Source organism: Apodemus sylvaticus, chromosome 22 (assembly GCF_947179515.1).
Source record: "Apodemus sylvaticus chromosome 22, mApoSyl1.1, whole genome shotgun sequence".
Lineage (NCBI taxonomy): Eukaryota > Metazoa > Chordata > Mammalia > Rodentia > Muridae > Apodemus > Apodemus sylvaticus.
In genome coordinates, this window is record NC_067493.1 from 27,458,390 (window position 1) to 27,484,394 (window position 26,005).

General features: G+C 53.2%; 2 protein-coding genes across 3 annotated transcripts in view; both read left to right on the forward strand.

The window, feature by feature from the left end:
- Positions 1 to 3,354: 3,354 nt before the first annotated feature.
- LOC127672905 (cytochrome c oxidase assembly protein COX19) lies at positions 3,355 to 11,769 on the forward strand. Its single transcript, XM_052168338.1, has 3 exons — positions 3,355 to 3,490; positions 5,602 to 5,713; positions 11,233 to 11,769. Exons 1-3 carry the CDS (start codon positions 3,409 to 3,411, stop codon positions 11,315 to 11,317), a joined length of 279 nt encoding a protein of 92 aa, XP_052024298.1. The 5' UTR covers positions 3,355 to 3,408; the 3' UTR covers positions 11,318 to 11,769.
- Positions 11,770 to 25,521: 13,752 nt separating this feature from the next.
- Positions 25,522 to 26,005, forward strand: part of Adap1 (ArfGAP with dual PH domains 1) — a 55,934-nt gene continuing 55,450 nt past the window's right edge. The window contains exon 1 of one of the 2 annotated variants that reach the window (XM_052168128.1): positions 25,522 to 25,993. In XM_052168128.1, the coding sequence (XP_052024088.1) occupies positions 25,912 to 25,993 (82 nt within the window). In that variant the 5' untranslated portion in view covers positions 25,522 to 25,911. The remainder of the gene's footprint in view (positions 25,994 to 26,005) is intronic. The other variant, XM_052168129.1, reaches the window with a different exon arrangement.

Below are 26,005 nucleotides of genomic sequence, written 5' to 3' on the forward strand. Positions count from 1 at the left end.
CTGCTGGGAGGAAGCCTGAGTGGCCTGGACGAGCCCAGGTGTAGACCACTAACAGTCTAAGGACATAGCCATGCTCCCGTCGTCAGCCTGAGTGGGCCGGTATAGTGGCCATGAGTTCTTTCACACAACCATGAGGGCTTGAGTTTGAATCCCTAACATTCACATAAAAAGCCAGGCATGGCTGTGTGTGCCAGCAACCCCATCGGGAAAACAGAGACAAGTGGATCGCGAGAGCTTGTGGCCAGCCAGCTTTGCCAAAAATGATGAGCTGCCAATTCAGAGAGAGACCCCACCTCAGAGCAATATGGAAGATGCTTGACATCCTTCTCTGGTCTCCACATGTGCACATACGGGTGCATCCAGCTACACACCCCCCACACACACACTCGCACGCACGCATGCATGCACATACACACACACACTCGCACGCATGCACGCATGCACACACATACACACACATGCACACACACACACATGCACACATGCACACACACTTGCATGCACGCATGCATGTGTGCGCACATGCGTGCGTGCACATACACACACATACACATTCATGAATGCTCTTGGCAGGGTGGTACACAACACTTGGAAAATCAGCACTTCCAAGGCAGAGGGAGGCAGAACTTAATGAGTTCGAGGCCAGCCAGAGCTACAGAGTGAGAGCCAGTCTTAAACCAGAGCCATAATCAAAATCAAAACAAATGACAACACAGAAGAGCTCATACAAGGCAGTAGCCGTGTCCTAGGAATGGTGGGCTGAAAGTCGCTGTCATAGCCCAGACACCAGCCCCGACTGTTTTCTTGGTTTCTCGGGGATGCCTGACAGAGGTTCTGTCACCCCAGGGACAGAGATCTCTTTTTATTTTAAGTGGAAAAGGAGTGTTTGCTGAGTCATAAAAGCCACCATTGTTCGTGGCTCAAAAAACATTAATGAGTAACTCAGTGTGTGGCCCGTGGTTCCAGGCATGGGAAAGGTGTGGAAGAGCTATTTATATGATAAGAAGAAAGTATAGTTTCCTTCTGGAGCCTCTCCACAACTCTCACCTCTCTCTCTCTCTCTCTCTCTCTCTCTCTCTGTGTGTGTGTGTGTGTGTGTGTGTGTGTGTGTGTACACACGTGTGCACGCGCCATCAGGTGTCCTGCTCTATCTCTCCACCTTATCCCGCTGTGACAGGGTGTTTGCTCAACCTGGAGCCAGGCTGGCCGCCAGCAGGACCCACCCCTTACAGTGGTGAGATTAGAGGCCCATGCTACCCAGCCTGGCTTTTTCTTTTCTTTTCTTTATTTATTTTTTGGTGGGCTCTGGGGATTTGAACTCAGGTCCTCATGTTGATATAGTAAGTGTCCTTGCCTGCTAGGCTCATCCACGCCCTGCCCCCCAGGCCCCTTCTTGAGAGGTGAACTGATGGTGAGCCGGAATGGGCTTTCTGGAGGCTGGTTAGGGAGATGGTACTCCTCTGCAGGGCAGTCTCTAGGTCTGATAATCCAGCCTCCCAGACAGGAAGCCAGGATGGGGTCCAACAGGAAGACCACTGGATACCTGTGGAGGAGGGAAGTCGGGCAAGATAGAAAAGGCTGAGTGGATCTGCTGGCCGAGCGCCTCTCTGCAGCCCCTGGGAACTGCTTTTGCTACTGGACACCGGAAGTGTTCATGATGTTGCGATCTGTCAAAGGGCTGTAGAGGGAGAGCTCACCCCAGGGAGCTGCCATGAGTCCATTGATCCCATCCTGCCCACTGCCAGGGCCTGGCATGGTGTGGACCATAGCATCTATCTGTGGCAGACATGGAGTAATGGCCAGTGTCCTACAAGGACAGCCAGTGCAGGGAGGCAGGAGCGAGTGGTCTTCACTGTCCCCAAGCTGAAAAGCAGGGGCGCTGGGAACAGGTGTTATTGCCACAACAATAGCGAAGAGTCAGTAGAGTGCACCCCACTACCATAGAACATTTGTCCCAAATCCATGTGGCATAGTCCCAGCCCCCCAGGACCTAATGGCCTATTTTGAAATAATGTTGTGGCGCATGTAAGCAGCAGAGGTTAAAGCTGGGATGAGCTGGGCAACGTGGAGCACAACTTTAATCCCAGCACTTGGGAGGCAGAGGCAGGTGGATCTGAGTTCGAGGCCAGCTTGGTCTACAGAGTGAGTTCCAGGACTGCCAAGGTTACTTTATCTTAGGAAGCAGAGAAACCTTATCTTAGGAAGAAAGAAAGAAAGAAAGAAAGAAAGAAAGAAAGAAAGAAAGAAAGAAAGAAAGAAAGAAAGAAAGAAAGAAAGAAAGAAAGAAAGAAAGAAAGAAAGAAAGAAAGAAAGAAAAGAAAGAAGAAAGAAAGAAAGAAAAGAAAAGAAAGGAAAAGACGGAGAAGGAAAGAAAGAAAGAAAGAAGAAAGAAAAGAAAGGAAAAGACAGATAGGAAGAAAGAAAGAAAGAAAGAAAGAAAGAAAGAAAGAAAGAAAGAAAGAAAGAAAAGAAAAGAAAGGAAAAGACAGAAGGAAGGAAGGAAAGAAAGAAAGAAAGAAAGAAAGAAAGAAAGAAAGAAAGAAAGAAAGAAAGAAAGAAAGAGAAAATTATTGGGATGGCCCTACCCCAGTGTGGCAATTGTCCTCATAAAAGAAATACTTGGATACAGAAACATGGGAGAATGTCCCCAAAAGTGGAGGCCCTGTTACTAGCAGCCCAGAATTACCTAAAATTGACAGAACATCTCAGAGGGTCAGGGAGAACCCAGGCTCCTTGGAGCAGACAGCAGGGACAGCAGTCCACAGTAGGGCTGATGGCCAACACCTTAGGATCAGACTTCTGGTCTCGTGAACCGTAGAAGATACCCTTTGGGGAGATTTTGTTTTGTTTTGTGGGACTGGTTCTTGCTTCATAGCCCAAGTTTGCTGAAAACTCAGACAATCCTTCTGCCTCAGCCTCCTAAGCACTGCCTACATGTGAGGCACTACACTCTGCTTTATTTTGTTTGTAAAACCCCTGTTAGTATCACTGTGTCACAACACTCGCAGTAAGCTAGCCGCCCCTCCTTTAACGTGCTTCCTTCCTTGATTAGACACTCTGAGTAGATGGGAAACTCAGTCCCTGACAGACAGATGGATAAGATGAAGAACCCACAGACTGGTGTCCTCGGGCAAATGGCTGCATCTTTCTGTCCTTATTTGCCAATCAGTACCAAATGAGGACTGCCAGGTTTCTTTCAGCTTCTCAGAGGGCTGGAAGCCAGGGGCGGGTCTTGTCACACCACGGTGGGGCGGAGCTAGATGGGTGAGGCGGGGCTTAGGGCAGGGGCTGGGAGGACTGGGGGCGGGGCCAGCCGTCCGCTCGACTAGCTCGGCGCTTCCTAGACCCGCTCGGTGTTCGGCCGTCTGCCCTGCGTCGCCAACGCTCTCCGCTCTTGACTTCGCCGTGATGTCGACCGCAATGAACTTCGGGACCAAAAGCTTCCAGCCGCGGCCCCCAGACAAAGGCAGCTTCCCGCTGGACCACTTCGGTGAGGGGAGGCGAGGCTCAGACTGCTGGCGTCCTGGGATTGGGTGGCAGAGTTAGGGTACTGAATCTGGGTGGCAGCGTCTAGGGTGCTGAGTCTGAGTGGCAGGGAGTGCTGTTTCTCGGTGACAGGTGGCAGGGTCAGGGGTATTGGAAGTGGGTGGCAGGATCTGGGATACTGGTTCTGGATGGCAGGATTGGGGGTACTGGGTACTGGGTTTGGGTGGCAGAGCCTGAGGTACTAGATTTGAGTGGCCGGGTCAGAGTTGCTGGATTTGGGTGCAGTGTCTGAGGAGTTGAATGTTGGATGTGACGGGACCTAGGGTGCTGGATTTAGGGGTCAAGTCTAGGCTGGTGGATCAAGGGTCCGAGAGCCAAGGTGGAGGATCTGGATATAAGGGACAGAGTGGGGTAATAGACCTGGTGGCATTGTCATGTGTGTTTGGATTTAGGTGACAGGATCTGGTGGGTGGGGTCTGAGGTACTGGACCTAAGGATGCAGAGAAATTAATATTGCAGGCTCTTCAGGGTTGGGGGGCTGGGCATGCTCAGAGCCCCGTGGGGGTGCAGTCAGAGACACTGAGTCTGGAGGATCCCAATTTCAGAGGGCCACCTGTCATGTTGCTTCAAGTAGGACTTGGGGCTAACGTGACAGGATGGTGACAGGCCTCCTGGAACAGGGCTTGATGCTAGGCCCCCTGGCGGCAGCGCAGGACACACCCTCCCTCCGCAGCTCCAGGCTCTGGGTCTGCAGTGGACATCAGGCAAAGAAATATTTTCAAAAAGCTTTTTGGTATCTACCATTGGGGCTGAAAGCCAGGGCTTGGCACATGCTAGGCGAGTGCTCCACCCCTGAGCCACGCCTCCAGCCCAGAGGATTTCCATTCACGGTTCTGAAGTCTACAGTTAACATGTCTTTTGGGAAACTGACACATTCACGTGATAGGGAAAAAAAACTGGGAGAGAGTTGGAAATACAGTTCAGAGGCTGGACGGGCGCCCAGCGTGCACAGGAGCCTGGGTCATTCCTCAACACTACAATAATAATAATAATAGTAATAAAATAGACCACAGAAACCCCCCCCCAACCTATCGCAAGCAAACAGCCCTGAGAAATGCAGCAGACCTCATGTGCATGGTGACTGTTAGTGTAGATTAGACACAGTGAACTCCTGGAACTCACTCTGTAGACCAGGCTGGACTCATATGTACAGAGACCCACCTGCCTCTGCCTCCTGAGTGCTGGGATTAAAGGCATGTGTCAGTATGACTTGCTTTATTATAATGTTTTTTCTTTAGATTTATTTATTATCATATGTAAGTACACTGTAGCTGTCTTCAGACACACCAAAAGAGGGCATCAGATCTCATTAAGATGGTTGTGAGTCCCCAAAACATAATCCACACATCAAATGAGGTACAAGAAGAAAGGAGGAGTGGCCCCTGGTTCTGGAAAGACTCAGTGAAACAGTATTCGGCAAAACCAGAACAGGGAAGTGGGAAGGGGTGGGTGGGAGGACAGGGGAAGAGAAGGGGACTTACGGGACTTTTGGGGAGTCGGGGGCTAGAAAAGGGGAAATCATTTGAAATGTAAATAAATTATATCGAATAAAAAAAAAAAAAGATGGTTGTGAGCCACCATGTGGTTGCTGGGATTTGAACTCCTGACCTTTGGAAGAGCAGTCAGTGCTCTTAACCACTGAGCCATCTCACCAGCCCCCTATTATAATGTTTTAACTTTATGTGTCTGTGTGTGCATCTGAGCATGTATGTACACTGTATGTGTGCAGGAACCCTTGGTGGCCAGAAGGCGGTGTTTGATACCCTGGAGCTGCAGATACAGACATTTGTCAGTGTGGGTACTGGGAGCCAGGTCTCTGTAAGAGCAGTGTTCCTAACCAGGAAGCCATCTCTCCAGCTCCTTTGTTTGTTTTTTTGTTTTGAAGTACAGGGACTCGAACCCAGACTCGAAGGTATGCCAGACTTGCACGTTACCTCAGAGCCACGCCCATAGCCTCACCAAGGGAGCAAATCCCTAAAGTGTGTGTGTGAGGAGCAGGCCAGGCCTTCCCTTTACAAATAAGGTGTTATCTTTCTTTTTTTTTTTTTTCCCTAGGCGAATGTAAAAGCTTTAAAGAAAAGTTTATGAAGTGTCTCCGCGACAAGAATTATGAAAATGCTTTGTGCAGAAATGAATCTAAAGAGTATTTAATGTGCAGGATGCAAAGGTGAGTTCTGGTGTGTGTGTGTGTGTGTGTGTGTGTGTGTGTGGAGAGAGAGAGAGAGAGAGAGAGAAAGAGAGAGAGAGAGAGAGAGAGAGAGAGCATGCGCACTCGTGTTTGGGGTGAGCCCATGTGGGTGCTGGGAGCTGGGTCTGTTGCTGGCCTGGATTCACTGATTAGGCGAGGCTGACTCCGGGGCGAGCCAAGCTGCCCCCCACCCCCACCCCGTGCTGGGATTGCAAGCAGACCAGCTCACCCGCTTCTTTATGTGAGTTCTGGGCAGGGAACTCAGGTCCATTTTACCAACCCGGCCACTGCCCCTGCTGCATCCGAGTGGCTGATGTGTGTGTGTGTGTGTGTGTGTGTGTGTGTGTGTGTGTGTGTGTGTGGCGGTGGGGGAGGGAATCGCAGTTTAGCCAGTGAGGAGGCTGCTGACTACCCTGGAAACCTCCTCGTGAGTGACAACCCTGTCCACAAACTCCCGTTCCTCAGAGCTTTGCCCCTCCATCATTTCAGAATCGTAGATCCCAGCAGCGCTGACTGAGCCCACAGGTGTTCGCGCCTGCCACATTCTCAGCCCGTAAGGACACGCATTGCATCATCATACTGTCCGTGAAAGCTGTTTAAGACGTCGCCTGGACAATAGGCGACTTAAGCAGTGATGGATGACGATGGCTGCACCTCCCCACCCCCAAGTTTACTTTTCAACAGAATAAAAACAGAACTCTCTGGCGCTTTGCCTTGGAATGAGAGCCGTTCAGACTGTAACTGTGCAGAAGCAGCCAGCATGCCAGTACTCAGGGAAGGGGGCCTGTCCTGTTGTGCACACACACGGGAACTCAGGCACAACATGCCTCGAGATGCCAGCGGTCCACTTAAACCTGCCTTCTTTGCATTTAACAAACCCAGACAAGTCCCAGAGGCGTAGGCACGTGCGGGTTACAGTGTGGGTGTTTCAGCTCTGGCGGGGGCAACAACTTAACTGTAAGGTCACGCCCTGCCGTCACAAATGGACCCTGGGTCTGTCCTGATCTTGCTGCTTCCAGATAGCTCGTGGCTGGAACTGAGCCTCAGCAGATGGCTGAGAGTTTCTTCTTGGCTCTGGGAGCTTTAGAAGAGGGCCAAAGTGTTACCAGCCTGGAGTGAGGGTGTGAAGGTTCCTGCCTTCCCCGAGGCTCAGGCCCTGGGCCTTGGTGTCTACAAAAGCAGAGCTTCCCACACACAAGCTAGACCGATTCAGCAAGTAAGAGCTTTAGTGGAGCCTGTAACACAGGCATGCCGTCCCAGATGGTCAAGAAGCTGAGGCAGGAGAATGGTGAGGTTGAGGACAGCCTGGGCTACAGAATACGTTTAGAAACCATCTGGGCAATTTAGTAAGATCCTATCTCATCATCATCATCATCATCATCATCATCATAAACAGGGTTGAAGATACAGCTCAGTTGTAGAGCCCCTGCCTAGAATCCCCCAGTGAGGGGCTGGGGTGTGGCTCAGTTGTAGAGCCCCTGCCTAGAATCCCCCAGGGAGGGGCTGGGGCGTGGCTCAGTGGTAGAGCCCCTGCCTAGAATCCCCCAGGGAGGGGCTGGGGCGTGGCTCAGTGATAGCCTACAACCACCCCATGTCTTAAATAATCACTAATTGAGAAAATGCCCCACAGCTGTATCTCATGGAGACATTTCCTCACCTGAAGCTCCTTTCTCTGTGGTAACTCCAGCTTGTGTCAAGTTGACACAAAACCAGCCAATACAGCTGCTTATTGCTGCTGCTGCTGCTGTTGTCGTTGTTGTTGTTGTTATTATTATTATTATTATTATATTGTCAAGGAAGGGTAGATCTAATAGCACAGACCAGCCTGGAGTCTGACAATCCTGCCTGGGCCCCTGAGTGTTGGGATGACGGGTATATGGCACCACGCTTGGCTGGTTCATTATTTTGTTAGGCTGGTGTTAATGAAACCATCAAAGTACACTTGAAGATGACCTAGCATATGTACAGATGCGTACACACACACACACACACACACACACACACACGCCCGCGCGCACACACACACTCACACACACACACGCGCACACACGCACACACATATGCACACTCACACACACAGTATATACAAGAACAAATAAATGCTTTTTTATTTATTAAGAAAATAAGGTTAATGGGCTGAAGAGATAGATGGCTCAGTGGTTAAGAGCACTGGCTACTCTTCCAGAGGTTCTGAGTTCAAATCCCAGCAACCACATGGTGGCTCACAACCATCTGTAATGGGATCTGGCGCCCTCTTCTGGTTGTCTGAAGACAGCCACAGTATACTTACATATAATAAATCATAAGTTTAAAAAAAAAAGAAGTTTAAAATATTCCTTCTTAGGCCTCCTGGGCAGGGGGAACTAGGGGCTGTTGCTGTCTTTACAGCTCAGCTGAGTGGCCCTGCAGCCCTCCTGTCCCCACCTCCAGAGAGGCAGAGGTGACAGGGGTGGAATGAATGTTGCCGGGACAGGCAGGGATGGCTGAGTCCTCAGGAAAGCTCCAGAGCACAGCTGGAGGCTCGGCTCGGTGTCTCTGGCCTTACAGTCCCAAGGATGTTTTTCTAGGGGTGTTCCCTTAGGTGACAGAGGCACAGGGAGAGCCACGCCCCCAGCCCCTCCCTGGGGGATTCTAGGAGCTCTATCACTGAGCCACGCCCCCAGCCCCTTCCTGGGGGATTCTAGGCAGGGGCTCTATCACTGAGCCACGCCCCCAGCCCCTTCCTGGGGGATTCTAGGCAGGGGCTCTACCACTGAGCCACGCCCCCAGCCCCTCCCTGGGGGATTCTAGGCAGGGGCTCTACCACTGAGCCACGCCCCCAGCCCCTCACTGGGGGATTCTAGGCAGGGGCTCTACCACTGAGCCACGCCCCCAGCCCCTCACTGGGGGATTCTAGGCAGGGGCTCTACCACTGAGCCACGCCCCCAGCCCCTCACTGGGGGATTCTAGGCAGGGGCTCTACCACTGAGCCACGCCCCCAGCCCCTTCCTGGGGGATTCTAGGCAGGGGCTCTACCACTGAGCCACGCCCCCAGCCCCTCACTGGGGGATTCTAGGCAGGGACTCTACCATTGAGCCACGCCCCCAGCCCCTCACTGGGGGATTCTAGGCAGGGGCTCTACCACTGAGCCACGCCCCCAGCCCCTCCCTGGGGGATTCTAGGCAGGGGCTCTACCATTGAGCCACGCCCCCAGCCCCTTCCTGGGGGATTCTAGGCAGGGGCTCTACCACTGAGCCACGCCCCCAGCCCCTCACTGGGGGATTCTAGGCAGGGGCTCTACCACTGAGCCACGCCCCCAGCCCCTTCCTGGGGGATTCTAGGCAGGGGCTCTACCACTGAGCCACGCCCCCAGCCCCTCACTGGGGGATTCTAGGCAGGGACTCTACCATTGAGCCACGCCCCCAGCCCCTCACTGGGGGATTCTAGGCAGGGGCTCTACCACTGAGCCACGCCCCCAGCCCCTCCCTGGGGGATTCTAGGCAGGGGCTCTACCATTGAGCCACGCCCCCAGCCCCTTCCTGGGGGATTCTAGGCAGGGGCTCTATCACTGAGCCACGCCCCCAGCCCCTTCCTGGGGGATTCTAGGCAGGGGCTCTACCACTGAGCCACGCCCCCAGCCCCTCCCTGGGGGATTCTAGGCAGGGGCTCTACCACTGAGCCACGCCCCCAGCCCCTCACTGGGGGATTCTAGGCAGGGGCTCTACCACTGAGCCACGCCCCCAGCCCCTCACTGGGGGATTCTAGGCAGGGGCTCTACCACTGAGCCAGGCCCCCAGCCCCTCACTGGGGAATTCTAGGCAGGGGCTCTGCCACTCAGCACACCCCAGCCTCTCAATGGGAGATTCCTGGCAGGGGCTCTACCACTGAGCCACGCCCCCAGCCCCTCCCTGGGGGATTCTAGGCAGGGGCTCTACTACTGAGCCACACCCCAGTCCCTCACTGGGGGATTCTAGGCAGGGGCTCTTCCACTGAGCCACGCCCCCAGCCCCTCCCTGGGGGATTCTAGGCAGGAGCTCTACCACTGAGCCATGCCCCCAGCCCCTCCCTGGGGGATTCTAGGCAGGGGCTCTACCACTGAGCCACACCCCCAGCCCCTTCCTCAACCCTGTTTTATTATTATTATTATTTTATTTTTATTATTATTATTTTGAGATAGGATCTAATTAAATTGACTTAGCCGTTTATCAGTGTGCATGTGTGTGTGCATGTGTGTGTGCATGTGCTGGTAAGTTTTCTTCATCATCGGTCGTCTTCTTGCCTGAGTGACCAGCGGCTGTAAGAGGCAGCCTTGCAAGGCTGCAGCCTGTGGCCTCCTCAGAGCACAGACAAGCCTCCCACCTTTGTCACAAACACCTCTGCCGCCATTGCGCAAATGGCCTGAAGGTCGGCCGAAGTTTCCCAGGGCTGGAGTCCTGAGTTCCTGAAGCGCTCCTGGGATGGGGTGTGGGGAGACAACTGCCCCTGTCTTCGGCAGATGTGGGCCATCTGCATCTCCAGACCACGAGCCACTTCCCACCTGATGCTTGCTGTCTGACCAGAGCCGAGGAGACTCTGATGCTCAGCGTCTGTCTGGTCAGAGTAAGGCCTCGGAGCCTGCCCTCTCCTTCCATGTCAGGACATTGGCCCCCACAGGCCCCGGGCCCTGGGAGTGCCTGTCCTTGGGGATCGCGCCTGAGTAAGAAGGCAGAGACGTCCCTGGGTTGGGATGGTCACCAGATTCACTGTGAGCGCCCCCACCCCCGCACTCTGAGCTGTGGGGGGTGGAGTGTGGTGGGGGAGGGGAATTTACTGAGGGAGTGTGATGTGGAGACAGGAGGGAGGAGCCAGAGTGAGCCACAGCATGAGGGCCCTGCGCCTGGAAGGGTGGACGGCCCCCGGTGCTGGGTTTCCATCCCTCTTCAGGGGGCAGCCGTATTCCGTGTAGCTGTAAAGGCTTAGAGCTTCCCAGGCGCTGGGATCGCTGCACTGGTGACAAGGCTGGGCCATCCTGTACCATGTTCTGGCTCCCTGTCTCCCCAAGTACACTTTCACCGTGACCTGGAGGTCAGAGCGGGCAGTCTCCTCAATGTCTTCCCACAGTGTGGGGTGAAGAGGTCTTACCCCCAGCTATGTGCACCCCTAAAGTCTGCACGGCAAGTAGTTCGGTTCCTTGCACGCCCTTCCCGTTCTCTCCATCCTCGATCCTCCCTCGGGGTCCCCTCACAGCTGCGAGGACACTTACCTAGCCTCAGCTTTCCCATTTCAGCTCACACCTGTGGGGTGTGGGGTCGTGTGGCCCCTCCCACATCCTGGACCCCGCCCACGTCCTCAGCCCCTGCTCTTGTGAGGTTGGGCTGACAGTGTGGCTGGGAGGGACCCTATGGGGAGGACACCTCTGGGTCTGTTTTCCTGGTTTAAAACGGTTGTGGGGGGGCTGGGCAGGGGATGAGGGAAGAGCATGAGGGGTGGAGCCTGTCCCCTGCCCCTCCTTCCCTCCTGACAGCATCTTTCTCTTCCAGGCAGCTGATGGCACCGGAACCGCTAGAGAAGCTCGGCTTTAGAGACCTAATGGAGGGGAAGCCGGAGGCAAAGGACGACTGTTGAGAAGAAAACCACAGGGCCGTGTCCCCTGCCTGGGCAGAGCGGAGCCCTTGTGCCCACAGTGACTCAGCCCGTGCTGCCCGGTGGAGGGGCTCCCTGTGTGGACTTGAGAACATGGCTCAGCCCTGCAGCGCACACCAAAGGCTTCCTCTGCTGACCTCCCTTACCCTCCAGAAGGCGTGTTTCACTTTCCTGTGTATGTCACCGGATCCGTCAGGGCCGACCACTGCTGTGACATGATATCCCGCCCAGTGTGGCTGTCATACCACTGAGGCCCGGGCGGCATTCCACAGCGGCTCAGCCTGTCGCAGACCTGAGTCCTCACACCAGAACCTGTTCGTGAAACCAAGCAACAGCAAAATGTCCGCCTTTCGTGCTCAGTTTGCTTCTCTTTCTCTGTCTTCTCTCCTTTGAACAAAACTGGAATACAAAGTAGGAAGCGGTTTGGCTTTTCACATATTTGACCTCATGATTTAAGTGGTTTTTTGCTTTGTTTGTTTGTTTGGTTGGTTGGTTTGTTTTTCGAGACAGGGTTTCTCTGTGTAGCCCTGGCTTTCCAGGAACTCACTCTGTAGACCAGGCTGGCCTCGAACTTAGAAATCCGCCTGCCTCTGCCTCCCAAGTGCTGGGCTTAAAGGTATACACCACTGCCCGGGCGTGGTTTTAAGTGTTTTGAGACAGGGGGTCTCATGTAGCTCAGGCTGGCCTCAAACTGCCTATGTAGCCTAGAATGACCTTGAACTCTTGATCCTCTACTTCCCTGTATGGGGTACTGGGGGGCGGAACCCAGGGCTCCCTGCAGGCTGGCAAATACTCTACCGGCTGAACCATGTCTCCAGCACAGTTTCTTGCTTTTTAAATTACATGGAATTTTTTTTATTTAGGGTAGTACTGTATCATGTGTGTGTGTGTGTGTGTGTGTGTGTGTGTGTGTGTAGGTGGGTCAGAAGACAAGTTTGAGGAGTCTGTTCTCTCCTTGCACAGGTGTCTCAGGGATTGAACTCAGGTCACCAGGCTTGGTAGATCTCCTAGCTCAACTTGCATTTTCCCAGGCCAGCAGCAGATGACTTTATACTGTGGGTTGTTTTTGGTCATCTCAAACTGTTTCTAAACCTAGCTTTTCCTTTGAGTAACCCACTGCATGCCTCCACAGGGCAGGGCAGCCATGCACTAGAAGCTGGGCTGGAATCTGTTCCTTTTCCACTTCCATACCATGTTACAGTAATACCGTGTTTCTGTGTTTATGGGTGCTGGCTTGAGACCCCTGGGTGCCGAACTGTGACCCTGCACTGTAAACACCAAGCAGGGCTGAGCTGTGGCTTAGCCCAGGCCATCCTCAGAGTTGCCTGTGGGTTGTTAAAACACCCAGGTGCCTTCTTGCTGAGGCAGGTGACTGGGGGCTTCTGCTGTGTGCAGGGATCCAAAGACACCAGCAGAATTTCAGTGTGGGGTGCCAGCCGGCTCCAGTGCCCGCAGACAGGTGTCTTCCCAGAGCTATTGGAGAAGGGACGTCCCACAGAACTTGTCCTGCCTCCTGTCTGACTGGATGGTAAAGGATGGGGAGGGGGAAGGGGCAGGTATTGTGGTGCACATCTTTAACACTCAAGGGGCAGAGGCAGGTGGATCTCTGAGTTTGAGGCCAGCTTTGTCCACAGAGCAAGTTGTAGGACAGCCAGGACTACATAGAGAGACCCTATGGGGGTGGGGGGAGTGGGTGGGGGAGAGAGAAAGAGGGATGGGAAGAGGACTTGGCATATTCATGTTGGTCTCAGGCAGCAGCTGTGGTGTTGCAAGGCCTGCAGGGTCTGCTGATCTCCTGGGGGACAGTTTGCCCTTGTCCCAGTAGCTGTGAGTACCCGAGATTCCTGGGTTCTATTACACAGAAAGGCCTCCCTGTTGGACCCACAGTCCTGGCCACCGGGGTCTGCTAGTTTGCACACACTCAGCCCGACCACACAGTGTGGGGCAGCACCGGCCTCAAGTGCACCACAGTTCACGTTTGAGCCTTGGTTTTTATCACCTAATGGTGGTGTCACCCCAGCACTGTCACAGTTGCAGTGTTGGAGCAGCCAAGCACTGTGGCGACAGGGCCGTCTCCTCAGCTCTTTTGCTGCGTTTCATTTAGAGAGAGAGAGAGAGAGAGAGAAAGAGGGTCCACTCTGTAGCCAAGGCTAGCCTTGATCTCCGCTTCCACCTCCCAAGTGCCAGAGCTAAGTTCAAAATCCTGCCGTTCTCCAAGCCTTTGGTGTATCTCGTCAGCAAAGGACAAAATGAACGCACTTAACCGTGGAGAGAGCGCAGCTGAGTTTCAACCTTCCAGCACCTCATGGTGACTCCAGCCATGAGAGCGCCACTGTCCACCCGGCTCCACCGAGATGCCGGGAATGCAGCGCAGCCGCGTCAGAGGGTACTGGCTCCTTCCTGAAATCTTCACAATTACATTTTATAACAAGTGTGCATCACTTTTATAGAAACTATAAAATCCTTACTTGAAGGGAACTCACTGCGTTGAGTAGTGTTTTAATATCCTCTGTAAATTACAGCCCGGGTGTAATTTCTCATCCCCTGTGGATACCAAGCCATTTCTCCTGGTGGTACATTGCAGTGTGTGTGTGTGCAGTATGGGCGTGTGCACATGTGTGTGTGTGCAGTATGGGTGTGTGCACATGTGTGTGTGCAGTATGGGTGTGTGCACGTGTGTGTGTGTGTGTGTGTGTGTGTGTGTGTGCAGTATGGGTGTGTGCACATGTGTGTGTGTGTGTGTGTGTGTGTGCAGTATGGGTGTGTGCACATGTGTGTGTGTGCAGTATGGGTGTGTGCACGTGTGTGTGTGTGTGTGTGTGTGTGTGTGTGTCTGTGTGTATATGTGTGTGTGTGCAGTATGGGTGTATGTAGTATGGGTATGCACACATATGTGTATGGGTGTGCACATGTGTGTGCAGTATGGGTGTATATAGTATGGGTATGTACACGTGTGTATGGGTGTGCACATGTGTGTGCAGTATGGGTGTATGCACGTGTGTGGAGGGGTATACAGTATTATGCTAGTCCTCTACAAGGCTCCCTGAGCATCTTGTTGTTTTAACATCATGGCTGCCTTTGGGGGCCCCATCAGTTCTTCGGGCATGCACGTGCATTCAGAGGCCAGAGGTCAACACCGGGGGGTCAATCCCCAGGAGCCGTCCACCATTTTGTTTTGTTGCTTTGTTTCATTGGCCTGGAAGTCACTAAACTAGGTGGGCTGGCCAGGGAGCCGAGTGTTCTGCTCACCTCAGTCTCCCCTGCCCTCCGATTACAGGGCTCACCATTGTACCTACCGTTACACAGAGGTTCACGTCTCTTGTATAGCAAGACGTTAGCCATTGATTTATCACCCTGACCCTTCTTTTATTTTAATTATTGATAGGATGATTGATTTTTTTTTTGAGACAGGACCTCACTATGTAGCCCTGGCTTGCCTAGAACTTACTATGTAGACCAGGTTGGCCTTGAACTCATAAAGAGCCACTTGCCTTGGCCTCCTGAGTGCTGGGATTAAAGGTGTGCACCACCACTACTGGCCCTTTTTCTTCATCTTCTTTTTCCTCCTCCTTCTCTTTCTTTTTAAAAGGAACATTTAGGGCTAAGGAGCCGCTCGGGGTGCAAACGTGAGGCCCCAGCAAATTTACAGCACCTATAGAACAAGCCAAATGTGGCCACACATGCAGCCGTATTCCAACACTGCGAGGGACAGAGACAGAAGGATCACTGGGGCTCGCAGGCTGCTAGCCTGGCCCCAGGCTCAGGGAGAGACCCAGTCTCAAGAACACACGGAGGGGAGTGATCCAACAGGGGAGTGACCCAACAACCTCCTCCTCCTCCTCCTCCTCCTCCTCCTCCTCCTCCTCCTCCTCCTCCTCCTCCTCCTCCTCCTCTTCCTCCTTCTCCTTCTCCTCCGGCCTCCATGTGGATGAACATGCCCATATACAAACGCACATATGCTACACACACAAAATACAGAACACTCGTGAATTTGCGTTTTATCCTCGGGCAGCCGCATGCTAATCTCAGTGTCTTTCCGAGTTTAGTGTGGATGATGATGATGATGGTGGTGGTGGTGGTGGTGGTGATGATGATGATGCAAAATGACTCTTAAATTTTAAAAATTGAGACAGTCTCACAGCTCAAGTTAGCCTTGAACTCCTAACTCTGCCTCTGAAGTGCTGGGATTACGGCCCATGCATGCTAGCTAACCCAGCCAGCCAGAGGAAGTCTTGGTTTGAAGAGGCTCCCTGGGAAAACGTGTGTGGCCTTCACCTAGGCAGGGAGGCCAGGGTCGGACCAGCCCACAAGGCTCTTTCTCTGTCCTCTCCGGCCTCTCTCCACCTGCTTTGAAAGACAAACCCCGTCTGTGGTAGGTGTGAACCTGCCCACCCTGTGCTCAAATGTAATCGTTTGAGCTGAATGCCCAGACGGTGAGAACTAGGGCTTTGATTATTGCCAGAGACATTAAAGAAGTTTCTATTAAGCCACCGAACAAGTGGCTTTGTCATAATACTAGGAATGAAATCTCGCAAGCCCCTGTTCTGTCCTAGAGGAGTGAAATCAAATTTCACAGCTCTGCGCTTACCCAGTGTTATAAAGTGGAGCGCCCGGGGCGGAAACCCCCGCCAAGCCCCTCCTCCCACGGGTGGCCTGGGTAAATGTCACCCTCCACTTAATTTCTTCAGGGAAGACGAACACCAGATATCATAAAATCGTACCCAGGGCGCCCCGAGACATGGCCGAGCTCCCGGGAACTCTCAGTGGCCACCATTTTGCAGAAGAACAGAGGCTGGGAGTCCAGGAAGTTTGCTGGGCTGGGGGTTGGGGGATGTGGCTGCGAGTGTTCCAGGATCCTGGATTCTGATCCTGCTTCCTGCCACCCCCTGGTCACCAATATACCACAGCCAGCCACCACGGAGCAGCCAAGCACCATTAGGTGCAAGACCACCACAGACAGTTCCACCCCTGGTTGTCACCCTGCCCCCTCAAGTGCCCTCTAATGATTCTGCCCGTGGTCCATGGAATGGATAGCAGAAAATAATAGCACGAGGCCAAGCACCACGTTCTCTGCCATGGGTGAGTCCTGAGTGTGTCTTCGGAGGAGCCCATGGCTGACACGTAGCGGCAGACCAAAGATGGTAGCAGCCGTGACAGAACTCGGCCACACAAAGCCACAGCTACACAAATTTATGAACCTAGTCAGAGAAAGAGGTGGGAACACGACTTCACTCAGGGAAGAAGAGATGCCCACCTGCTGTCCCGTGATGCTCCAGGCCCCTGGCCGCCATAGTGGGAACTGACGTACCTGCTCATACACCTGCTCATACGTTAGCTCAAGGCCAGCCCTGAGGTGGGCTGTGTAATCTAATCAGGTGACAAGGCCCCTGTGCACTGAGGAACCAAAGAAGGTTCTTGTCCACGCCTGAGGCCCCACTGTGCCCTTCCTGGGTGGGACAATGTCTCCCTGCTATCAGGGTCTGAGGAACCTGTCCTGAGCATTTGCCCTGAAGGAGCCTCCGGCCTCCACAGCACCCTCAGGGCTTTTTAGAACGGGGTACAGGGGTGGGGGCCGGGGGCTTTCACCACACCTCTGGCTAGCAACCTGGTCCTGTTGGACCTGATCTTGTTCTTCCTCCAGAGGCCCCTGCACTTCCTTCTTTTGTACCAGAGATAAGCCTGTCCCCACCCCAGTCCAAAGGCCAAAGAAGCAGGGGCCCAGTCTGGCCTGGAGGGTAGTGTGGAGCCGGCAGCCGAGATGAGAGCGGAGGGAAAGTGGTCAGACACATGCTTACCCGCTGGAGACCAGGGCTAGGGTCAGAAGGGAAACCTCATGCCCCACCCTGGGCAGGTATAGGGCCCCAGGAAACCTGGGATCCACCAGGCCTGGCTAGGACACGGTAGCAGTATTAGCCAGGTAGGTATCAAGAGTGTTTGGTCATGGTGACACCAACCAGTCTGCACCCCACGGCGCAGGGTCACCTACCACCAGACTTTCCTCAAATCCCATCAGTCCACTCAAAATTGTCACCACAAGCCGGGCAGTGGTGGCACACGCCTTTAATCCTAGCACTTGGGAGGCAGAGGCAGGCAGAGTTCAAGGCCAGCCTGGTCTACAGAGTGAGTTCCAGGACAGCCAGGGATACACAGAGAAACCCTGTCTTGAAAAAAAAAAATTGTCAACCCGATTTTGTCCCAAGTACCAGCCAGGCCTAGGAGGTACTCAGTCTGACTCAGGGGCAGCAGGACATTGCGTCACGGTCCTTTCTCACAGCCTTTGTGAGGACTTTGCAACGGGACCCCGTCTTTCTTGCTCGGGTGCTGGAGAGATCCCGGGTCAGACTACCTGGTGGGAACTGGCTCGGCAGGACTCTGAGATGCTTCAGGCCTGCAATGCAGCTGGACCCGGGAGCTGACTCTAGGTCCTGAGTTTGAACCTGGGACTCAATCCTCAAGCAATGGTGGGTGGCAGGAGAGGGCAGGGCGTGGTTCCACACACCTGTGATCACAAAGGCAGGTGGCTCACTGAGTTTGAGCCCACCTTGGTCTATATAATGAGTTCCGGAATAGTCTGGAATACATAGAGAGATCCAATCTCTACTCTTTCCAGCCCTACCCCATACCCCCACCAACGTCCTCACGGAGAGAGAAACTGTCCTCACCTGTGGTGTTGGCACCCGGAGAAAGGAAACGCTGTGTTTTGTCTCCCCCTGCTGGGAAGTATTGACATTGCAGCCCTTACGAGGGTCACTTGGAGGACACTGCCTTGGTATTAGGAGCATTCTTCAACTTTTCCTTGAGACTGAGCCTGTTTGCATGAAACCTTAAAATCTGCTGCTCAGGAGCAGTTTCTGCCAGGGCTGGAAGAATGGGAGGATCTTCTGGAAGTTTGTCGGGAGCCTGTGACCCCAGGGCAGGTGTGTGCACACAGCTCCAGAAGGGCCTTCATCCCTTGTCTTTTTGAGGACCGTGAATGCCTGACTGGGTCACCTTCCACTATCAGACTGGGGAGGGAAAGATATTTTTGAGGATACATTCCCTGCCTTCATTGCCTTTGTCTACCTGTCAATCTTGTGTCTGCTCCCTATGAAGCAATGGCCCACCACCCCATGTCTCATCTGGGAAGCAAGAACACTGTCTGTCTGTCATCTGTCTGTCTATCTACCTACCTATTCATCTATCTATCTATTCATCTATCTGCCTATCTATCATCCATCTATCTATTCATCTATCCATCTATCTATCTATCTATCTATCCATCTATCTATCTATCTATCTATCTATCTATCTATTCATCTATCTATCTATTTATCTATCTATTCATCTATCTATATATCTATCTATTCATCTATCTATCTACCTATCTATCTATCCATCTATCTATCTATCTATCTATCTATCTATCTATTCATCTATCTATCTATCTATCCATTCATCTATCTATATATCTATCTATTCATCTATCTATATATCTATCTATCCATCTATCTATCTATTCATCTATCTATCTATCTATCTATCTATCTATCTGTCTGTCTGTCTATCCATCTAGCTATCTATTCATCTATCTATTCATCTATCTATCTATCTATCTATTCATCTATCTATCTATCTATCTATCCATCTATCTATCTATCTATTCTATCTATCTATCTATTCATCTATTCATCTATCTATCTATCTATCTATCTATCTATCTATCTATCTATCTATCTTTCTATCTATCTATTGACAGGATTTCACATCGTGCAGACTGGTCAAACTTGCTGAAGATGACCTTGAACTCCAGACCCTCCTGCCTTCATCTCTCCAGTACTTGGATCTCAGGGGTCTTCCGCCATGCCCAATGTATGGGTGCTGGGGTGATATCCTCATGTTCTCGCATGCAGGGCAAGCGCTTTACTGACTAGGCTACATCCAAGCCTGAAAGAAAAAATTCTAAATTTCCCATAACCCCATTCTCTAAACCCACTACTCACTGCTGCATGCTCCACCCTGCCCCCTTTTCTAGTTTCTATTTATTATCCTCCGGGAGACTCCGAAGTGCTCCCCTCTTCTGCACGTGGTGCTCCAACCAGCTTGGTCCCAGGCTAGGTGCTTTGAACCACTCCTGTCCGGGAATCAGTGGTCCCTTGGCCTGGCCTCCGTCCGGGCTGTGGGGGAATCCTGCCTGCCCTGGCAGCCCGCGCCTAGCTCTCAGTAACATTCGCTGTCTCCTGTAAGGCTCCCCCGAGCAGGGCTCCTTGGAAACACTCCTTGCTGCAGATCATCTTTCCATTTGGTTTTTCTGTTTCTGTTGTGAGAACAAAATGCTGTCTGTGGGGGCGGGGTGGGGGCGGGGCTGCGCTGCTGCTGCACTGGCGATGCTTTGAGGAGCAGTAGCTTCATACGGGGACTTTTCTAAAAGCCCTCGCTCCCACACGCCAGCCTCACACCGCCTGCCTCTGACCCTCTGGAGCTGGAGCCTGCCAAAGCAATCAAGCAGTCGTGAACTCCAAACCCTGCTCCCCCGCCCCCGCCCCAGCCCCAGCCCCAGCATTATCACTGAGAGAGTGAAGGCGGTTAGAGGCTAGCCTGAGATAAATGTAACTGTGTCTCAAAACAAATAAACAGTCAAAATTAAACGCATTTTGGGCCAGCCTAGGCTACGTGAGACCAAGTTTTAAAACAAAATACATCATTCTGTATGCTAACAAAAAGGGATTTAAAAAAAAATTAGATCCTATTTGTCACAATGATTGTGACCTGGCGAGGCCACCCTTGAGGGGATCAGTCTGGTGGAGGGTGGAGTGGGAGGGGACAATCTTCACTACAGGAGGCGGGGGTCATACTCCCAAGCGTACAGGGCTGTACATTGGGATCATTGGACAACAAGATCCAGTCAGTATCCCTCCCCCCAGGACTCCATGGCTTTAGGCCCCGAGGTTCTCATCAAGCGAGGGTGCAGTTCCAGCCCTCTGGCCAGAGTGTTATATCCCTGGAGGGTAGAGACCACTAGGTCTCCAGTCGAGGCTGGGCCCTCAGCAGATACATCTGGAGAGAATAGGCATGTTTATGGGCCTACTGATCTGGACCAAGAGAAGGGAACAGCAGAGGCAGAGGAGGCCCCCCTGGTCAAGCCGGTCAAGGCTGGCTAAGCTATGAGGCACCTGGGTGCAGCCCCCGAGCTGAGGCGACCAGCTCTTCCAGAAGTACATCTCAGCCTCCTCTGGCCAGGGGTGTTCATCACCAGACGTGGGCTACAATCCCCCCAGGTGGTTCCAACTCTTTTGCCTTCTTCTCTCTTCGCCTGTATAGACCACCTGGATGCCCACCCCTGTGGCGGGAGCTCCTGACAAGCGGCTCAGTACAGGGTGAGGAGAGGCGAAAGAACAGGACACTTAGGACAGAGGCTGCAGGCCTGCCACCCTAGCCCCACCTGCCTGTGTGTTGCTGGCTCTTTTGAGAAACCGCGAGAAAGCCAGGCCCGAGTTGGCTGCTCAGTCTCCCGTGGCTACCTGACTGCCATCAAGACACCGTCAGGGCAGTTCTCCTCAATCCACGCAGCCTTTTCCAACCATTCCTCCAGTGTCATTGACAATCTGGCTGTCCTTGGCTGGCAGACCCCCGCCCCCCAATCTTTGAGCATCTTTGCCCAGTGGTCCTCCATATCCACGCTCACATGTTCCCTTTGGATGAGGCCTGCAGTCATATTCCATCCCAGTCAACGGTGGTGACCCTATTTCCAAACAAGGCCACATCTACAGGCACCTGAGTTAGGTGCCCCATTGTACCTTTTGGATCTCGTGGCATTTGACAACCGGTCCAGGCACTGCTGTGGGGTTGCTCTGCAGTTCTTGGGTTCCGCACTGACTTGGGGACTTTGCGTTCTTGTACTGTCTCCTTCCCTAGGGTCCATGGCCAGCCTTCTCACTACTCATTCTTGCCCCCAAAGAAAGCCCCCCTCCCCACCGGAGAAGGTGTCCACACTCAGATACCTTCATCTCTCTCGGAAGCCTCAGTTTCCCTATCCTGGCCCGAGATTTGGGTTCCATCCAACTGTCCTTCTCCATGTCCAGGCCATGGAGTCTCTCTACCCAGTAACTACTGTCCCTTGTGGGACTTCTATGACAAGGCCTTCATCATACTGACTTCCTGTCCCACAGGAAGTTCCTGTGTAGCTGAGGAAGGCCATGGCTCCCAAAAGCACCTGAGCCACAGGCTCTATTACCACGACACCAAATGCTCTTATCCAATAAGAGTATCTGGAAAGCATCCCGACCATTCCAACATCTGGGAGACTGTAGGTTTGAGGCTAGACTAGGGTACCTATCTCAGATTAGGGTACCCTGCCTCAACCAGTCAGTGGTGGCACATACCTTTTATTTATTTATTTATTTGTTTGTTTGTTTGTTTGTTTGTTTGTTTTTTGGGGTTTGGTTTTTTGAGCCAGGGTTTCTCTGTGTAGCCCTGGCTGTCCTGGAACTCACTCTGTAGACCAGGCTGGCCTCGAACTCAGAAATCCGCCTGCCTCTGCCTCCCAAGTGCTGGGATTAAAGGTGTGCATCACTACTGCCCGGCTGTGACATACCTTTAATTCCAGTATTCAAGATGAGAGTTTGAGGTCATTCTGAGCCAGATCTCAGAGTGAGTTCCAGGAAAGGTGGGACTACACAGAGAAACCCTGTCTCAAAAAAAAAAAACCAATCAATAATTGAATGAATGAATGAGAAACCAAACCACTGGGACTGGAGAGATGCCCCAGCCACTCTCTTGCAGTGGGTCTGGTTTCAGTTTCCAGCACCCACATGGGAGCTCGTAACTGTCTGCAATTCCAGTTGCAGAGCATATGACACCCTCTTCTGGTATGCGCAAGCGGCAGGCATGCATGCAATACACATCCATACATGTAGACAAATTCTCTCCTACACATGTAAAATTTTAAATCTTAAAAAAAAATCAAACTAAGAAGCAGGAAAGATGGCTGTCAGTAAAGTTCCTATGGTGCTAGCATAAAGGCCTGAGCTTGGGTCCTCAACACTCACGTAAAATCTTGGACGGTAGGAGCATGTCTATAACTCTAACGCCGGGGCAGGTAGAACTAGGAGGATCCCTGGGGCTTGCTGGCCAGCTGGCCTGGCTGAACTGGTAAACTCCAGGTTCAGTGAGAGACCCTGTCCCCCAAAATAAGGAACAAAGAAATAGAGGAAGTTACCCAACATCAACCTCTGGCTTCCACACACATGCACACATGTATGCACGCATGCACCACCCATGCAGTGAACTAGACAAGAGCCAGATGTTTCGCCATCCTCAAGCTTCCTTCATGGCTTGCATCAGCTCTTGCTTTGTGATCTCAGAAATCCTGTCAGGGAAACGTCAGCTTGCGAGAACGAGAAAGGAAACTGCTGGGAGACAGAGCTCGCCTCTGTCTTCCTCGGCACAAGGACAGCTGCCAGCACCGATGGGTTGCGTGATGGGACTTCTGGGTCCTTGCACGATTCCTTACACCCGGGTTCGTGATCTTCTGGGCACTCAGGGTTTCAGGTCACAAGCTGCCAGTGGAGAGGGGAGGCAGGGGGCTGTCACTGATGCTTAGAGACTCCAGCTACTAGGCTGGAGTGGCCACCCTGAGTTCCTCCAGCAGCTCTGGGTTTGGCTTCCAGTTGCTGAACCTCTGGTGGCTGCTGCTTGCAGACCTACTGTGCACAAGTTCCTGTCCACACAGGATGCCGCTGGAGGCACTCAGCCATCTGAGAAGCACTTCCCTACCCGGTGCGGCCATATGTTCTGTGGAGGCAGATGCCTGGCCTAGTTAGATGGCCAGCCCAGGCCTGGGAAGTGCTAGGGAACTGGGGCTGGGGACTGCAGCAGTAGACAGCAGAGGAGAGTGTCGGCAGGGCAGAGCAGAAGAAAGCTCAGATGGGCAAATCATCTTTGCTGGAAGGCAGCATTGAGCGTGAGATGGCAGGGTGCAGGTTCAGGCCCTGCTGCCTTTGAGATGTTCTTGACAGGCCTTGGTCTGGTTCCAGCAAGGAGCTCCCTCACTGACCACAGCTAGTGGGGACCTGCTAGGATCTCCAGCAGGCCTGTGCCCTGTTATCCAAGAAGCCACGGAAGGTCTTGACCCAGCAGCTAATATCCAAGGTCTGCCCACTCCTTAAGCCGTAGTCTGGTTCTTTAGTCCTCTCTCTTGGTTCTTTAGTCCTTGGATATAGAGCAACTTTCCCCAGGCAATGCACACATACACATGAACACACACACACACACACACACACACACTCGTGCATGCATGCATATCTGCCCCAGAGGGGAGGAGCACTGAGCTAGATTAGTTTCCCTGAGCATAGCTTGATAAACCAGTCTATCGGAGTCATTCACAGAAGCACAGAGCACTCACAGGTGCTTCTGTCAATGAAGCTTCATCAAAACCCTCCACACCCCAGCCTGGGTGATAACTCACAGGAAGCTGCACAGATAGAGTCCCCATCCCAAGCCAACCTTCCACCTAGCACCCCAAGATCACGTGCCACTGAAGCAAGAGGGGGCAGTGGTTACAGACTCACGGAAAGGCTAAAGGGGCATTACCAGTCAGCCTGGTCCAGGCAATCACAGCTTCTCTGCATCAAGATGATGGTGCTCCTGCCACACCCAGGAGGCCACCACAAGGCATCGGAAGCTTCTCCCTCTGTCTGGAGGCCTCACTTGCCAACTACCTGCAAGTGTGTCCTTGTGGCCTCTCTCCAGAGGGCAGTTGATTCTCTTTAGGGATTTGGGGGTCTGTGCCTCTTTGTCTCCTAGGTTTACTATCACTCTAATCCCGGCATGCATACGTGAGCTGTTGTGTGCCTCAGTCTCCCTGACTGTAGAATGGGGATTGAATAAGAAAAGTGTAGGCAGCACTCCACGACCGTTACTTGAGCACTCAAGAGACGGTGGCAGGAGGATTGCTGCAAGTCTGAGGCTGACTGGAGACCTTTTCTCAAAGTCCTGGGACAGAGCTGCTACTGTTGGTCTATTTTTGTCTTGATTCTTTTTTTTTTTTAATAGATTTTTTTGTTTGTTTGTTTTTATAGACCGGGTCTCATATAGCCCAGGCTGGTCTCCTTAAACTAGATCTGGAGTCAAGGATAACCTTGAACTGTTGATCCTCCTGCCTCAACCTCCTGGGCACTGAGATCAGTACTCCTAGGTTCTGTGATGCTGAGGACATAATCCAGGACTCGGTGTATGCTGGGTAAGCTCTCTACCCACTGAGCCACTCCCCCAGCCCCCTCAGTCTGGCCTTTGTAATTCACATTCTCGAAGCTCCTGCTGTGTGCCAGGTCTGGAGCCTGGCAGAAGGCCCAGAGGTAGAATGCCACCTGTCCCTACCCAGGCTCCAGTGGGCTTCAGGAGAAAGACATTACACCCGTTAAACAGTAAGCAGTGCTACCGGCCTCATGACCCCTGAAATGTGCTTTGGGGTAGCTTGCATGTTCTGTCTCCTGATCCCAAGGCAAGTTCTGCAATGGTGTGACAGCCAGGTCATGGGAGACAGGTGCCCCAGCAAGCTATACAACAGCTTCAGCAGAGGGACACCAGGTGGAGTCGGCCAGGATTGCAAACGCTCATGACAGCAAGTTAAACACTCAGAAAGACAATGTGAATCATGATAGCAATATGTGGTGGGACAAACGGAACCCTCCTCCCTAGGCAGCAAGAGAAAGCATGAGGCTGGGGTCCCAGTAACCTAATTTCCTCCCGATAGCCCTGACCACACTCTAGCACCACCCTGGGAACTTTGCCCTTAAACACAGGGGCCTTTGTGGGGCAGGGAACACCCCAGGGCCAAATAGTAGAACAACCAACACCCTGGCTGTGGTATATTAGCAGGAGTAGGGATTGGAGGTGGGGCGTCCGAAGGCGGCCAGAGGGCACTGAGGGTCCTCAGACTCTCAGAAACCTTTGGAGATGGCTTTCAATTCTCAGTCGGGTGTGGCCATTGGCTTCTAAACGGCTACTATTGCATTCATAACGGAGAAAATGAAATTTGGAAATAAATGCTGGATCCAGCTAAGAAGCAGACACCTGTCTCTGGAAGGAAGCTCGCTGGAGATCAGGAGGGGTGTGACCAGCTTCTGTCCTATCTCTTGGAGATGAGAGTATAGGACTTGGACACGTGTGAGGGTGGAGCTCTCCGATCCTTTGAGCACTGGAATTTGTCAGTCGTAGGTAGGGCTAGCCTGAGCTACCCGCGTCCTCGGCTTCCACCCAACAACAGGCACGCTTGCGTGTGGAGTGGCGGTCCTTCCTTCCGCAGCGCGGGTTCCCTGCGACCCCGCCCCAGGTGGCCCGGGTGAGGCCGGGCTCTCGTAGAGGCCACTCCCTGACCGCGCCGCTGGGGGCCGCCCGCGGGCCGCGCCATCCCGGGCGCGCCGTGCGTTGCTCCCCGGTCCCCGCGCGCGCAGCTCCGCTCAGGGCGGCCCCGCGCGGCGACACGATCGGGGCCCGCGCGCGGGCTGAGCGGTGGCGATGGCGCAAGGCGGGCGGCGGGCGCGCGGCGCGGGGCCCTAGCGGGGCGAGCGTGCTCGGGACGGCGCGGTGGCCGCGCAGCCATGGCCGGGGAGCGGCGCCGGGCGCTGCTGGAGCTGCTGACACGACCGGGGAACGCGCGCTGCGCTGACTGCGGAGCCCCGGGTAGGTGCGGGA

Coding starts and splice junctions, on each gene's coding strand:
- LOC127672905 (XM_052168338.1), top strand. CDS start 3,409: ATGTCGACCGCAATGAACTTCGGGACCAAAAGCTTCCAGCCGCGGCCC. Junction 3,491..5,601: donor CTTCCCGCTGGACCACTTCG/GTGAGGGGAGGC, acceptor TTTTTTCCCTAG/GCGAATGTAAAAGCTTTAAA. Junction 5,714..11,232: donor TTAATGTGCAGGATGCAAAG/GTGAGTTCTGGT, acceptor TTTCTCTTCCAG/GCAGCTGATGGCACCGGAAC.